The 15,630-nt window shown below is 42.3% G+C and overlaps 2 protein-coding genes across 7 annotated transcripts in view; one reads left to right on the top strand and one right to left on the bottom strand.

Moving 5' to 3' along the window:
* The window catches only part of Tmem62 (transmembrane protein 62), a 40,868-nt gene extending 32,686 nt beyond the window's left edge, over nt 1-8,182 (bottom strand). Inside the window, exons 1-2 of one of the 4 annotated variants that reach the window (XM_005381361.2) lie at nt 1,610-2,437; nt 1,220-1,403 (exon numbers count right to left, since the gene is read on the bottom strand). In XM_005381361.2, the coding sequence (XP_005381418.1) occupies nt 1,220-1,403; nt 1,610-1,789 (364 nt within the window). In that variant the 5' untranslated portion in view covers nt 1,790-2,437. Of the gene's footprint in view, nt 1-1,219; nt 1,404-1,609; nt 2,438-7,995 lie in introns of those variants that run through there. The other 3 variants (XM_005381362.2, XM_005381364.2, XM_005381363.2) reach the window with 3 other exon arrangements.
* A 319-nt stretch (nt 8,183-8,501) lies between these two features.
* The window catches only part of Ubr1 (ubiquitin protein ligase E3 component n-recognin 1), a 159,924-nt gene continuing 152,795 nt past the window's right edge, over nt 8,502-15,630 (top strand). For all 3 annotated transcript variants that reach the window (XM_013512443.1, XM_005381366.2, XM_013512445.1), the window contains exon 1: nt 8,502-8,680. In XM_013512443.1, coding sequence (XP_013367897.1) covers nt 8,600-8,680 — 81 coding nt within the window. In that variant the 5' untranslated portion in view covers nt 8,502-8,599. The remainder of the gene's footprint in view (nt 8,681-15,630) is intronic.

The raw sequence follows: 15,630 nt of genomic DNA, 5'->3' as shown, positions 1-15,630 counted from the left end.
AAAAAAAAAAAAAAAAAAAGAAAGAAAGAAAGAAAGAAAAAAAAGAACAGTACAAAGAGTATTTCTCTTTCAAATACTCCCTTCTTTTCCAGAGTAGCTGTCTACCATCTCACTCTTCCCCCTTGTCCCCCACCTTCAGACAGTCTTCTTATACAAAGAGAGAGAGAGGGGGGTACAAAATGCATCAATAGGGTGGGGGGATAGCTCAGCTGCACAAGCACCTGCCTGGCAAGAACAAGGTCCTGAGTTCAATTCCCTTTACCAAAAAAAGAAAATTCATCAATAGACTGACAAAATGAAAATTTAAGCCATGTATGATGGCACATGCCTGTAATCCAGGCACTCAGGAGGCTGAGGCAGGAGGATCATTGCGAGTTTGAGGCCAGCCTGGGCTACAAAGTGAGCTCAAGGCAAGCCTGAACTGCATAGTGAGACCCTGTCTCAAAAAGTCAAAAAACGAAAGAAAGAAAAAAAAAAATCTATAAAAATGCCAACACTCTGGCAACGGTCCAATATCTATTGCAACCATATTTCCAACCCCTAAATCACGATATGTAATCTAACCAAGAGCTATTTTGATAGCGAGAAGCAATCTGAAAAGTTTAGACAACGAAATACCAAAATTTCTAGGAAACTAAACAGAACACTTGAAATGCAGGCTCATCCATTGACTAAGGACTAATGCTCCATCACAGCAGTAGGGATGCTGCAGAGAGTGCCAGGTGTTTTCTCCACCACAGTTCGGGGGTACATGAACAAGGATCTGAAGAGGCCAGGGACCAAGTCACAAAAGTATCGAAGAACGAACAAAAAGTACCCTGTGTCATTTAAAAATCCAAGCAACTGAATGGCAAAGTTAGCAAAGCAGAAAATTTTGATTCCCGGTTAAAAGGCTTTCTCTAGTTCTCTCTCAAATGCAGAACTGCAACATCGACCAAATACCAGACACCAATATAACAGACACCACACTGACATGAACATCATAAGCCTTGCTTTTAGGGCTCCGACAAAACCTTGCAATGGCAGAGCATTTGGACTGGATTTTAGCTCCCTAATCCGTGGGAAAAAGGAATTACAAAGTCCGATCTTCTCTACCTCACAAGGCTGAAGGCCGTGGCTATAGCGTTCCCAACGATCCCAAGGTGAAAGGCTGCAGCCCTGGCTAGAATAGTACAATCCTGACCACAGAACACCACCATAACACAGCAATCCTCCCTACCTGTTGCTAGGACGAGAGCTGGTTGAATGATGTCAATAGTTTCAGAACAGAACTTCTCTAAGTCTATGGCTCTGCTTGGTTCGCGAAACCTGCTCAGGTGAATGTCGGATATCTGCCAAAAGCCGGTAATGAACAGGGATAAACGAGTCAGGCAGAGGCAGCACGGGCAGTGGCCGCCCAGCGGCTGTCCTTCGGAAGGAAAAGGCAGAGACACAGCGCCTTAAGGAATCCCACCCCTGCCCAGGGAAGTTCCGCGCCACGGCCAGACGAGGCTGACCCAAAACTTACGAGCTGACCCCGACCCCGCACAGGCGCAGGGGCCGGAGCCGCCAGAATCCCGCTCCGCGCTGTACCCCTGCACCCACCGCCCGCCCGGCGCCCGCGCATCACCTGCAGGCCCCAGAAGATGTTGCTGTTTCCGGGGCCAGGCGCGGGGTGAGGCCGCTGGCGGTGGGGGCGCTGGGGCAGCGGCGAGGGCGGATCCGCCAAGCCATAATACTCCAAGAGCAAAGCCGCCAGCGCCGCGGCCACCAGCCCCGCGACCACCCTCAGAGCCAGCATGATCGCCATCCCGCCGGTCCGGCACGGAGTGCGAGGCGCTCCTGGGGCCGCTCTGTCCGCACTTTTGTACTCTATGGTGCCGCGGCCCCGGCTGGACGGCGGCCTCGAGGTGCCGTTCTTGTCCCCTTCGCCTGCGTCTTCCCTTCTGTGGCCGCTGGTATCCCTGGGCTCGTTTTGCAGATGTAATACAGAAGAAAAGGGTACTGAGACTGTCAAGCACTGCGATAGTAGTCGAGAGGTGGCCGGCAAGACGCGCCAGACCTGCCGCTGGGAGGCGGAGACTAGAGGCTTGGCCCCGCCGAGGTCAAAGGTTTCAGACCTCGGTGGTTCGATCGCTGCCTATAAACCGGAGCTGGTGGCCTCCCGTGCATACCGGGCAGGCTTGGTGTGAGAATCAGAGTATGTACGAGGATGCATCTTAAACTGCTGTACAAATGTGACAGGTGCTTTCTCTGGCCCCTTCTGATTATTAATATGACTTTACAGGCCTGCCATAGGTACAGCTGGTATGTCTTGTGACATTTCTTCTTTGCCTGATTTCGTATGTACTTGATTACATAATATTACAACGCAGCGGTATGATTTTCAGTTAATATATATTAAATCCTTGCCATAAGCCACTCACAGGAGAGATTTGGGTCTAGCCTAAATTTATCCAACCACTTCCTTACAGTTGAGGTTTTGTATGTTTACTATGTGATGCTGTTCTGAATAAATGTTTTTCTACAAATAACATTTTTTCAAAAAAAACTCCTTTGAGTTATTTCCATGGAGTACATTGCCTGTACACTGCCAATTTCAACTAAGTACTTTCTGAGTACTTTTGGAATGCTAGAGATTGATCTAAGCAGAGAAACATAAAAACCCTAAGTAGATAAAGAACTATGGTTCATTAGCTTATATAGGAGACAGAAACATACAAGTTCAACATAATAAGAATGTTATTTACCACAAGAGACTGCCAGATATAAAAGACCAGGAGAAGGTTAAAACAGGGAGATCATATCTGTGGAAAAAATCAAGAAATGTTTAAGGAAGTGGCATATAAAGGAAGAGCAGTGTTCTGATTGGAATTACAAGGAAAAAAGCCCCTTCTACCAAGACCTAACAACATGAACCAAAGCATAAAGGTGAGAAGATGCAGGTCATGTTGAGGAAATTGCTTCAGTTTGCTTGGGCCTGGGTCATGCTAGGCAAATGAACGCTAATTAGACCAGACCTTAAGCCACATGAAAGGCCTCTATAAATGCCAGCAGTGAAGATGACAAGGCTCTGCTTTGACAAGATGGCTCTGGCAAGGACAGTGAAGAGGTGTGACAGAAACTCCTGTTGGAAGGAGATTACAATAATGCAAGCAGTAGGTGATTATAAAGACCCTAGGAGGAACACGGCAGAGTGTGACACTAAGATCAGAAGAAAGGATCAGATATAAAACTAGCTGGGCGTGATGGCACATATTTGTAATCACAGCTATTTGGGAGGCTGAAGCAAGAGGATCAAAGGTTCCAGCCCATCCTAGGCAATTTAGAAAGATTCTTCTGTTAGAATATTAAGAGCTGGGACTGTATAGTTCAGTGGTAGAATGCTTGTGCAGTTTGCATGATGTTCCCAGTACCCTGCAAATTAATAAATTGCCAAATTTCAGAGCTCTAGTGACCAAGGGACCAGGGCTATAATATATGTATGTGTGGAAAGTGCTGCCTGTATCAGATAAAATTTTGGTTGTGACTGATACTGCACCATTAGAAAACACCTGGGTGGATACTTTAAAGCCAAATTTGGAAGATAGGACTGAGTTGATATGATTTAAAGCAGGCAATATGACATGTGTAAAATACATCTGGAAAAGCCTTTGGGAACCTTAAAGATATAGGAAATCACTTAACAGAAATGAGGTACATCAAGAGGCTGAATGTTATGACCCATATCTAGATGTCCCCCCAAAGCCTCAGGCAATCAAAGGTGGGGCTTTTTGTTTTGTTTTGTTTTATTTTTTGGTTTTTCTCCGGTACCGGGAACCGAACTCACGACCTTGCGCTTGCCAGGCAGGCGCTTTTGCCGCTGAGCTAAATCCCCAGCCCCCAAAGGTGGGGCTTTTTGGAGGTGGCTGGAACTAGGGTGTGTGATGCTGAGTTTAATAGTGCCCCACTCTGGGTATGGACAGCACCAGTTTGTCTTACAGCTTGCAAAGAATATAAAGGGACAGAAAAAAGGCTCCTATTACTGTTTTTCTGTTTGCTGCTTGTCTGCTGCTGCCTCCTACCTATCCTGCGATGCCCCTGTGCCATACCATTCTGCCTTGGGGTCAGCCAATTATGGACTGAAACCTCTGCAAACTGTAAGCTAATATAAACCTTCCCTCCTTCAACTTTGGGTGTCAGGTATTTTGTCTCAGCAACAAGTAACCTAGACACTGTATGATAGCAGACAGAAACACACATGCCACTAAAAGAAATGACAGAGAAACATGGTCTAAAGTCACAAAGGCCAACTAAAACACTTCTCTCTCATACCATAGTGATCAAAGTGAGTAAGAATAGGAATTTATTAAATGGTGGTTTGCCAAGGATATAGCTCAGTGGCATAGGCAGAGTGCCTGCCTGGTAAGATATTAAATGATGATTAATGATTCTCCAGGGAAATACTGGTTTGGCCAGCTAATCACTGCAATTTAGTATAAAAGGTAGCTCTCTCCGTGCCTGACAGTCAAAGTAGAAAGGTAATAGATTATTTGTTATCTCATTTAAAAAGTAGGCAGAATTCACCACGAAAACAAATTAGCCTAGAACTAAAGTAGAAGAACAATTTATCACTTGGATAAATTCAATGATACAATGTATATTGCCACATACAGTAGCTATAAATTTGATTGACTCTCATAAACATAGAAATTGTCTTCAAATCACCTTTTCTTTTTGAGACTGGGTCTTGCTATGCAGTTCAGGCTGGCCTTGACTCACTATGTAGCCCAGGCTGGCCTCGAACTTGTGGCAATCCTCCTGCCTCAGCCTCCAGAGTGTTGGGAACATATGTTAGTTGTTGATAATGCTTCAAACAGTAAAATGGCACCAGCAAAGTTACCTTGTAGCTTGTTTACTTATGAATGCTACTGTGAACTGAAAGTAATTTTTAAAATAACCACATCTTTGTATAAGAATCAAAGAAATTCAAAACAAAAAACCCCAAACAAAAAAAGAATCAGAGAAATTCATAACTAGGCCAAGTCACACCTTGTTCTAGATCTTTAAAAAGCAATGTTACTTATGTTTTAATCCGTATGTCTTATGCCTTATACAATGCACAATGATGTTAAAACAAAATGTGGGCTGGGTGTGGTAGCACACATCTGTAATCCCAGGACTTGGGAGGCTGAGGCAGGAGGATCGCCACAAGTTCAAGGCCCACCTGGGCCTACATAATGAGTTCAATGCCAGCCTGAACTACATAGCAGGACCTTGTTTAAGAAAAAATAAAAATAAAAAAAAGTGTGTCAGATACATGGTGAATACTTTTGTTTATTTAACAACAGACATGCCACATTGTAGCAGATAGATGGAAAGATTTTTTTTTTAATAGAATGCAGGAAAGTGAAGTGGTTCAAGGCACAAATTTTAAAGCCAGGCAAATCTGGGTTTTGAATCTAAGTTTTGTTATTTAGTAATGCAGCAAGCAATCTTTTCTCTTTAGACCCAATGGTGATAGTAGGATCTATCCCACAGTATTGTTTTGAATTACACTTTAAAATATATTTAAAAATCCTTACCATGAAAAATTGTACAATAAAGTGTTATAAATAGTAACAGTGCATGGATTAGGAAACTTTCAGTTTCTGATACAGGTTGAGCTTACCTCACAGGAAAATACAAAATTAGAAATACTACAAAATCTGAAACTTTTTCAGCATCAACATGACATTACAAATGGACAATTCCACAGCTTTGAATTTTATTTCAGGCTGGGCGTGGTGGCACACACCTGTAATCCCAGCACTCGGGAGGCTGAGGCAGGAGGATCGTTTCGAGTTTGAGACCAGCCTGGGCTACAAAGTGAGCTCAAGGCCAGCCTGAACAGCATACTGAGACCCTGTCTCAAAAAGACAAAAAATATAGATATAAATTTTATTTCATGCACAAAATGATTCAGTTTAAGTATATAAAGTGTATATGAATTAATTTTGGGTTTAAACTTGACTCTTGTCCTCAAAAAATCTCAGCATATATACAGCACACAAATGTTCCAAGATCTGAAAAATCAAAAGTCCAAAACACTACTGGGTGCCAGGGATATAGCTCAGCTGCACAGTGCTTGCCTGGCAAGCACAAGGTCATGAGTTCAATTCCTGGCCCTCCCATAAAACAGCAACAACAATAAAATACTAGTGGCCCCAAAGATTTTGGATAAGAGATACTCAACCTGTGAGAGAAAACAATTCTAGATGTTTTAAGCAAAACACTACGAAGGGACATTAGAGACTCAGAAACTTAGGAAGCTGGGACAAGCTTGGATACCAAGCAGAAACACAACGGAAAACCAAGAAGCAGGAGGCACAATCATATTTCAGCAATACTCTGAAAGTACATTGCTACCTGAAGATACCAAGCAGGAATGAATTCCAGCCACCTGATTGGAGATACTGTCTCCCAACAAGACTGCCACAAGGTTAAGCCCCTATCCTCCCATCCACAAGTGAAAGTGCCTCTGGACACAGACCAGCCAGAAAAGGGGGAAGAGGCCACCTAGCTGGTACTCAACACTAGTATCAGGCCCTCTATTCCATGAAACCAAACATTAAGGGCTTTAGGTAGAATATCTCATTAATCCTCACAACCATCATAGATGGAAAAATCTCATTACATCCATCTTATTGGTAAGGAAACTAAGTCTCAGAGATTTCTCCTAAATTCATACAACCAGCAAGTGTTTTAAAAAAGACACTGAAATCCAGGAAATTTTATGCCAGAGGTTAGGTACATAGCTAATAGTTCCTCTAAGGGGTGGGGGGTGTCCCTTGAAAACTGGGGATATCATTTAAAAAAAACAAAGTTTTACACAAGTAATAGAGTACATATTGTAGGAAAAATTAGGAAGTACAGTTCAAGTAGAAGGTGGAAAACAAAAAGTCTTACAATTGCGCAATCCAGGGGTAATCAAGACTAATATTTTGGTGATTAGCATTCATTAAACATTTTTTTTGTACTGGGACTCAAAATTCAGGACCTTGCACTTGCCAGGCAGGCACTTCTGCCACTGAGCTATATCCCAGGCCCTCATTAAACATGTAATATAAGAGTAGGTACATTTTTGTCTTAAAAATGATAGTTTTATTAAATTACTTTTTCCGTCCACCGATGTATTCTGTATATTCTTCACCAGTATATTCTCCAGTCAAAAAGAATGATTTTACAACTGTGGTTCTCAAATCTTATGAGGATCATTTTATGCTCTTAAAAATTTTTAGGGACCTCAAATATCTTATGACTATGTGGGTTATATCTGTCATTATTTACTGCATTAGAAATTAAAATAGAAAAAATTTAAATATTTATCAATTTGTTGTAAATAATAAACCCAACATATGTTTATTTTTCTCTTTTTTTTTAAAGACAGGTCTCACTATGTAGTACAGGTTGGCCTTGAACTTCCAGCGATCCTAGGGCTGGGATTACAGAGTGCACTACCACGCCCAGCCCCAGTATATGTTATCATAGCAGTTTTTTTAATTTTTTTTTTTTAATTTTAACATAGCAGTTTTAAGTGAAAACTAATTTTCCAAAACAAAAAGTACCAAAAACTGTGACAATGTTTTACAGTTTTGCGAACCTCATTAAGGTCTGATTTAGTATATAGGCTGCCCAAGCGAGCACGTAAGGTAGGCTTTAATAAGAGAGCTGGATTATTCCAGCTGCTTCTTCACTCACATTTGCTTCTTCGGTCTATGATGTGTTGTTTTGGTTGACGTATGTGAAGAAAATCTGGCCTCACATAAATCCCCCGGCTTAAAAGAAATACTTTTAAATTACTCGATGTGTAAACAATTTAAAACAACACAGATGAAGCTAGTTTTTGAGCCTTTTTCTCCTCTAATCTGCTTCTGACTTTCACAACTATTGCTTCCTCCCCTTTCAGACGTATTCCCTCGCACTTAAATGCATGTACAAATGTAGTTTGCGGCAACTTAGGTTTTTCTTTCATTTTTATATTTTACGCGAACCTACCTTGTTCTTTTCGAGAACTGTATAGTATTCCATAACGCGGATAACCGTACTGTACTGTTCCTCTCTCTAGCCGTGAATAGGTTTCCCATTTTTTATTATTTCAGTCCCTCCCTCAACAGAGCTGAGGCTTGCGCTTTTTTGCATTGCGCAGGTGCCCCTGACTAGACCCCTACACATGAAAGAGCTGTAAATACTTTCTTTTTCTTGTTGCAGGTTGTGGAGAACTGCAGGGACTCCCGGGGACAAACACCTCCGGGCCAACAAACGGCCAGCCAGGGCAGGTTCCCAGCCTCTCACAGCTTCCTTCTTTCATACTGGACGCGGTATTTGTTTTTCTACCTAGCAGACACCGCAGGTCCCAAGCCGATAACAGACGGCCACGCTGCCACCAGGCACCGCCACTACCCGGAGAGGAAAACCCAGCCGGCCCTCAGGTGGTGACGCTCGCTTCCGGGAAGCAGACCGGAAGCCGCTCCTCGCTTCTGCGTCAGACCCGACTTCAGGGGCCGTCGTAAAAGTGTCGCCCCGCGTCTGTCCGACGGCCCACAGGTTTCCTCTCGCCTCCGGCGGGGGTCGGGAACTGCTAGCATTAATTTCCCTTAAGATGGCGGATGAAGAAGCCGAGGGTGCGGAGAGGATGGAAGTCAGCAGCGAGTTGCCCCCAGCCCCTCAGCGACAGGCATCAGTAAGTCTCGTAGGCAGGTCTCTGTCGTCGCCCCCCAGTACCTCCCTGCCACGCTCGGGAGGATGGGGCTTCGCCCCCGATGGCGGTTCTGGGGAGGGGGAGTCATCGATTGATCTGGAAGAAAGCCGCCGAATTAGAAGTTAGCCCTCAGCTACCTTCCAAGTCTACGAAATTTAATAACTGTCACTTATTAGTCTGGACGAGTTCAGGCGCGTCTGTGCCTGTGTGGTGGCTTGCTGTGGATCGAGGCGAGCTTGGTTGGAGAGCCATTTTCCTAGCAGAGATGCAGCGCCAACTCCTCCAGATGACAGGCATCCGGGACGTGTCGCGCAGCAGCTTAGGTGGGATCCGACTGTGGCGCGGAATGTCGCGGCCGTCGCGTCCTGTCCAGATGTGGGTGCAGAACTGTAGTCCTTTGGTGAAACGTCTTGAGAACCTAGGCCTCACCCTCAGTGGAAAAACCCATCAGCTGTCGCTGGCTTTTGGAAAGGTTGCAAGTGAACTGCTAGACATTTAAAGTCAGAGCAATACCATTAGCTGGTGTCGAAATCTATACTTTGCTCTTGGTTTTTGAAAGAATGGGAAGGTAGTAAATTTGAGGCAGTAGTCTGGCTACAGGGAAAAGACAGGAATAAGGAGCGGTAGAGGCAATGTCAGGGAATGCTCCAGATGTCCCCTCCCCGCCATCTGCTGGGGAGATACATAGGAAAGACTCAAATATCGTTTGCAACATGATGTATCGATTTGTCTTTATAGCTGTATATAGAACGAGTTTGGGGTACACGTGTCTTAATGAAGTTTAGTTGATTTATAATTTAAAGCACTGTTGAAGTATTTTTAACCCTGCAGACACTTGAGCATTGTTTTATGAGACAGCAAAATGAGCAATGGAAATGAGGCAACCACAGAGATGGGAGAGACTGCCTGGGAAATAGAAAGCAGATAGGGTCAGAGGTGGAATAAGACTTTGTACTAGGTGAGTGCTTGGACTCTTTCTTGACCCCAAAGAAATTCAAACTAACTTCAATACAAGTAGCAAAGGATGAAAAGTCCTTCACTAAGAGTTTAAGGAGCCTGCCGCATGCCTGTAATCCCAGCAGTAGGGAGGGTGAGGCAGGAGGATCCAGGTGAGTTCAAAGCCAGTCTGAACCACATAGGGAGACCCTGTCTCAAAAAAAAAAAAAGGTTAAGGAAGGCATAAGAAGATAGGAAAAATTTGGAAGCAGCTGACCCATCTTGTAAACTCAAGTCATTGGGCATCTGAGGCAAAAAGTCTTGAGCTACATCCCTAACTATGAAACATCTCTTAATGGTAAGCCGGGTTACCCACTCAGAAGGCTGAAGCAAGAGGATCACCTAAGCCCAAGAGTTCCAGACTAGCTTTGCCAACATAGCAAAATTCTGACTCAATAACAAACAAATAAATGTTAGCTTGTGCTTTTTATTTGTTAGAAGGAGTAGAGACATGGTGCTGTAATCAGAAAAGTCACAGTTTCATATTACCAATTTTTAAAAAAAAAATTATTTTTGAGACAGGGTCTTGCTTTGTAATTCAGGCTGGCCTTGAACTCACTATGTAGCCCAGGCTGAACTCATGGCAGTCCTCCTGCCTCATCCTTGCAAGCATTGGGATTACAGGCTTGAGCCACCACATCCAGCTCATAAATATTTTAAAGCTTTCATATATTAATTCCTCCCAGGTGGTGTAGTAAAACTTCATCAGTCTAATTTAGAATTGGCGATAATGGTAAGCCCAGCTACTTACTTGGAAGGCTGAAGCAGGAGGATCACCTGAGCCCGAGTTCCAGGCTAGCTTAGCCAAAATAGCAAAACTCTGACTCTAAAACAAATAAATAAATGGTAGCTTGTGCTGTTTACCTGTTAGAAGGAGTGAAGGCATGGTGCTGTAGTCAGAAGAGTTAACTGTTTCATATTACCAATGATGATTAATATTTATTTAAAACTTTCATATATTAATTTCTCCAGGTGGTATTGTAAAACTTCAGGAGTGTAATTTGACTGGTAATGGTCCAGCAATTGCTAGAATTTATGTGGCAACTCTTTACTCTTAAGATATAATAGATTTCTTTGGGCAAGGCTTTGGACTTTGCAAAGTAGTGGGTAGATAATGTAATATAACCTCAGGGTAATTCACAGTCTGGTGACAGAGATAGTGTAAGTGCTTCAAGAATTTAAATTCAAGATTATGTGATATAAGTGGATAAAGACCCATGACTGTTAGGCCTCAAAACCGCTTTTTTTTGTCTTGAATTCCTCCCCACCCCTTGCCTTCAGTACAGTTGATTAAACCCAGGGCCTCCATCTAGGCAAGCACTCCATCATTAAGCTACATCTCCAGCCCTTTTTCTTTTCTTTTTGTTTTTTTGAGACAGTGTCTCATTATGTAGATCAGGCTGGCCTTGAACTAACTATGTAGCCCAGGCTGGCTTCAAACTCATGGCACTTCTCCTGCCTTAGCCTCCTAGTGCTGGCATTACAGGCGTGCACCACCATGCCCAGCTATCAACCATTTTTTTGAGATAGGATCTCACTATGTTGTTCATGCTAGCCTTGAGCTTGGCAGTCCTCCTGCCTCAGCCTCCAACGTAACTGGGATTACAGGCACATTGTCATTTTATCCAGCTTGTCTTGAATCTTTCTACTTGCCCCAGAGATCACCCTCCTTCCTTTTCATTTTAAAGCTGCTATTTTCAGTTTTATTCTGCCAGTGGTGTGAGATATTGACTTATCAGTTTATTGCTTCTTTGCTATTAAAACAAGCTAAGTTTTAGTTGTTTTTAAAAATTTAAATGATTAGTATTTTAAATCACCATTGGAGGCAGAGGAAAACAAAAATAATAAATATGGGACAGTTACAGTTACAAAGGCTTAAGAACGCTTACCACACCTATTATAGTCATATCCCTTATTATAGTTTCTGATTTTGTTAAACATCCTTCTTAGATCCCAGGTCATTTTTTGTGAGATCACTATTAGCAATATTCCTTTATTTTTATTTATTTACTTATTTTTTTGGAGATAGGGTCTCACTATGTAGTTCAGGCTGCCCTTGAACTCAGGCCACTCCTCCTGTCTCAGCCTCCTGAGTGGTGTGGACCACCACACCCAGCTCTATTAGTAATATTCCTAACATCACTTAACATGCAGTTAGAATGAAATCATAATTATAAATTACTGGGCATTTATGAAAGCCATTGCTTGAGAATCACCCTGGCACCTGAAGTCTGTGATAAGATAAAAAAACAAACATTTTGAAAAGCATACCCTGCTGATTCTGAAATCCTGCTCTATGGGCCACATTTTAAGTAACTCTTAGCTAGACATTTGGAAGTTACTGGTATAGCATTAACAGCTGAGGCTGTTAAGATGGATAAGATCTCTGAAGAGGAGTGAGTATGTGGTGTGTGTGTGTGTGTGTGTGTGTGTGTATACACACTTGGAGATGGACCAGTCTAGGATATAAGAATAGTGCAGTGTCATAGAGTGTAGTTTTGTGAGGAGGGTGGGTGGTTGGGTCTGTGGTAAGTGCAGAGAAAAATTGGGAATCCAAAGTCTATTTGAGGAGGTTTCCCAGAATAGCTGCCTTATTTGAGTGGATTTTCTTCCTTAGGCATTTTTCTTTTGCCTTTCTATACACTCTACATAGGTCAGTGGTGGCGAACCTATGGCATGCATGCCATAGCAGGCTGTTTGTATCCTTGAAAGCTCTAAAAGGTTCGCCATCCGTGGCCTAAATGATTTCATCCAGTTCTATGGCTTTAAATACCCTGTTGCCCAGAATTGCTTTTGCTATTCTAGGTCTCTTCTGGTTACCTTATATCTCTTGGATCATCTGACTTCTGAGCTCCAGAGTCATAAATTCAATTGCCTATGTGACATCTCCACACCTGTATTTCAAACAGGGGGACCAATTGGGAAGTTACTTTAAGTAACCCAAGCCATAGTTGATAGTATCTTGCATTGGAGAGATTATTACTGGAAATGAATTTGAGAGTTTGGAAATATGGTAAAACCAAAAAACCTTGCTGGTGGGTTAGGTGTGAGGGACATAGGAAGAAAGAGGTGATATGTTGAGCCCCAGTTTTTGTCTTAGGCATTAATGGCAGTGGTTGTATTGCATACTGAGAGGACGGGCCAGGTTTTAGGAGGAGAAAGGAGGAAGGCAGATCAGGAGATTGGTTATCCCTGCCTCAGTAGATGGCACCTCCACAATAGCTCTTGAACACCAGCATAACCTTGTCTCCTCTCCATCTCTGTAGTTTAAGCCACCATCTGTTGCCTGGGCAACAGGTTTCTCTTCTACTTTTACCCTTTTCTAGTGCATTCTTCAAGAACACAGTGTAATCTTTTTAAAGCTAAATCAGCTCTTATCCTCCTAAATCCTTCAATAGCTTCTCATTGTATTTGCAATAAAGTCTAACTTCATTTGAGGCCCTTGAAGACTTTGCTTGGTTCAGCCCCCTGCATCTTTACCTCATTTTCTTACCTTCTCCTCATTCACTTTTTTTCCCTCATTCACTTTCAGCCACACTGTCCTATTTTCAAAACAAGCCCAAGCTCTTTCTTGTTCAAACCTGTGCCTTTCCTTGCTGTTAGGGTGGCTTTTTGTGTTTTTTTAATGCCTTTTCTTCACTGTGTGTGTGTGGTTGTGTGTGGGGGCGCGCGTATGGTGCTGGGGATCCAAGCAAGGGCCGCACACGCAGTAGGCAAACCCCTTCTACTACGGGGCTCCATCCCAGTCCTGCTTTTTCTTGATGCATTTCCTGTCAGAGGATCCTGTTTGTTTCTTTCTTCCCTTGCATTTATTATAATCTCTAATCACTAAAGTATTTTCTTTGTTTTTTTCTTTTTCTTGGCTGCAAATTTTTAACTTTTTAAAAATTTAGACGTATTTGTCATGCATATTGATCATGTTCTTTGCAGGGAATTTGTACTGTGCATATCTTGATTCTTATTTTTTTCCCATTCCCCTCCCCTCTTTCAGCTCTTCTTCTCCCCATTTAGAAAAGCATGGTTTCCGTTTTTCCCTTGTGTTCTCTTTTCCGGTTCCTTCCCTTCTCCCGCCCCCTCTTCCCACTTGGACTTGTTCTTCCTGTTTCCCAACATCTGTCCTGCATTATGCTCATTTACCCTTTGGGTTTCTCACCCGACAGAAACAATGCAATATTTAAACTTGTGTGCCCTATGTATTTCACTTAAGATTACAGCCTCGAAGTGTGTCCATTTTTTTTACAAATTACTAAAGTTTATCCTCCTTTATGATAGAGTAGTACTTCATTGTATATAAATAGCACATTTTCTTTATCCATTCATCTGTTGATGAGCATAAGGGCCGTTTCCAAGCTATAACTATTGTAAATTATGCTGCTGTAAATGTGGGTGTACATATGCACTGTGCTATGATGCTTAATTCTTTCGGGAAGATACCAGAAGGGAATAGCTGCATCAAGTAGAAACTTTAGTTTTAGCATTTTGATGAAGGTCCATACTGATTTCCATAGTGGTTTACACTGCCACCAGCAATAGTGGAGGGTTCTTTTTTACCCACAGCCTCGCCAGCATTTGATATTTGATTTCTTGATGATAGCCATTCTTTCTGGAGTGAGATGGGATCTCAGTGATTTGTTTGTTTGCTTGTTTGTTTGAGATAGGATTTCACTCTGTAACCCCCAGTGGCCTTGAACTCAAAATGATCCTCCTGCCTCAGACTCCTGAGTGCTGGGATTACATGCATGTGCCAACACCCTGCCTAATTTTTATTTCTTGAAAGACCAGTGATATTGAGGATTTTTTCATATATTTATTTGCTGTTTGTGCTTTTTCATCTGAGGAATGTCTGTTCATTTCAGATGCCCATTTTTGGCCTGTTCTTCAAAATTGGGGGGGGGTGTCTGACTTTTTTGAGTTCTTTATATATTCTACATGTTTGTCCTTTGAGGAGTAGCTGGTAAAATTTTTATCCCATTCTGTGGATTGTTTCTTCACTCTGTTGGTGGTTTTTTTTTTGTTGTTGTTGTTGTTTTTGTTTTGTTTTGTTTTTGCTGTGCAAAAGGTTTTTAATTTGATGTGATCCCGGTTGTTGATTCTTTGTAATATATTCTGTGCTATTGGACTTTTGCTCATAAAGTTTTTGCCTGCAACTGTATCGACTAGAGTTTTTTTTTTGGGGGGGGGTTTGGTTTTTCTCCGGTACCAGGAACCGAACTCACGACCTTGCGCTTGCCAGGCAAGCACTTTTGCCGCTGAGCTAAATCCCCAGCCCCTCAACTAGAGTTTTACCTATTCTTTCTTATAGCAGATTGTTTCTATTTATTTATTTTTATTCTTATTTTTTATTTTTGAGAAGGGTCTTGCTTTGTAGCTCAGGCTGGTCTCAAACTTGCAACAGTCCTGCTGCCTTAGTCTCCAGAGTGCTGGAATTACAGGCATGTGCTACCACACCTGGCTGTTTTTATATTTAGATCTTTGATCCATTTCTTTAGTGCATAGTGGAAGATATCGGTCTAGGGTCATGGTTGACATGTGCAAAAATAGTTTTTCTAGTGTCATTTATTAAAGAGGTTATCCTTCAGGGAAGACCTTTGGCCCTTTTCTCAAACATAAGTTAGCCAAATGTGCTTGGAGTTGTTTCTGCACATTCTACTCTGGTCCATTGATCCTTGGGTCTGTTTTTTGGCCAGTACCATGCTGTTTTTATCACAGTACTTTGTCATGTAACTTCAAATCCAGATTATGGCACTCCTTGCCTTGCCCTTGTTGCCCAGAATTGGGTTTGCTATTCTAGGTTTTTTTCTGATTCAAATGAATTTTAGGATTGTGTTCCCTAATTCTGTGAGGTATGCTATTGGTATTTTGCTCAGCATTGCATTAAATCTGTATAATAGTTTTGGAAGTGTGACCATTTTCACTATATTAGTTCTGCCTATCCA

Source organism: Chinchilla lanigera, unplaced genomic scaffold (assembly GCF_000276665.1).
Source record: "Chinchilla lanigera isolate Chin_1 unplaced genomic scaffold, ChiLan1.0 scaffold00015, whole genome shotgun sequence".
NCBI lineage: Eukaryota > Metazoa > Chordata > Mammalia > Rodentia > Chinchillidae > Chinchilla > Chinchilla lanigera.
This window is presented reverse-complemented; position numbering and strand designations above follow the sequence as displayed.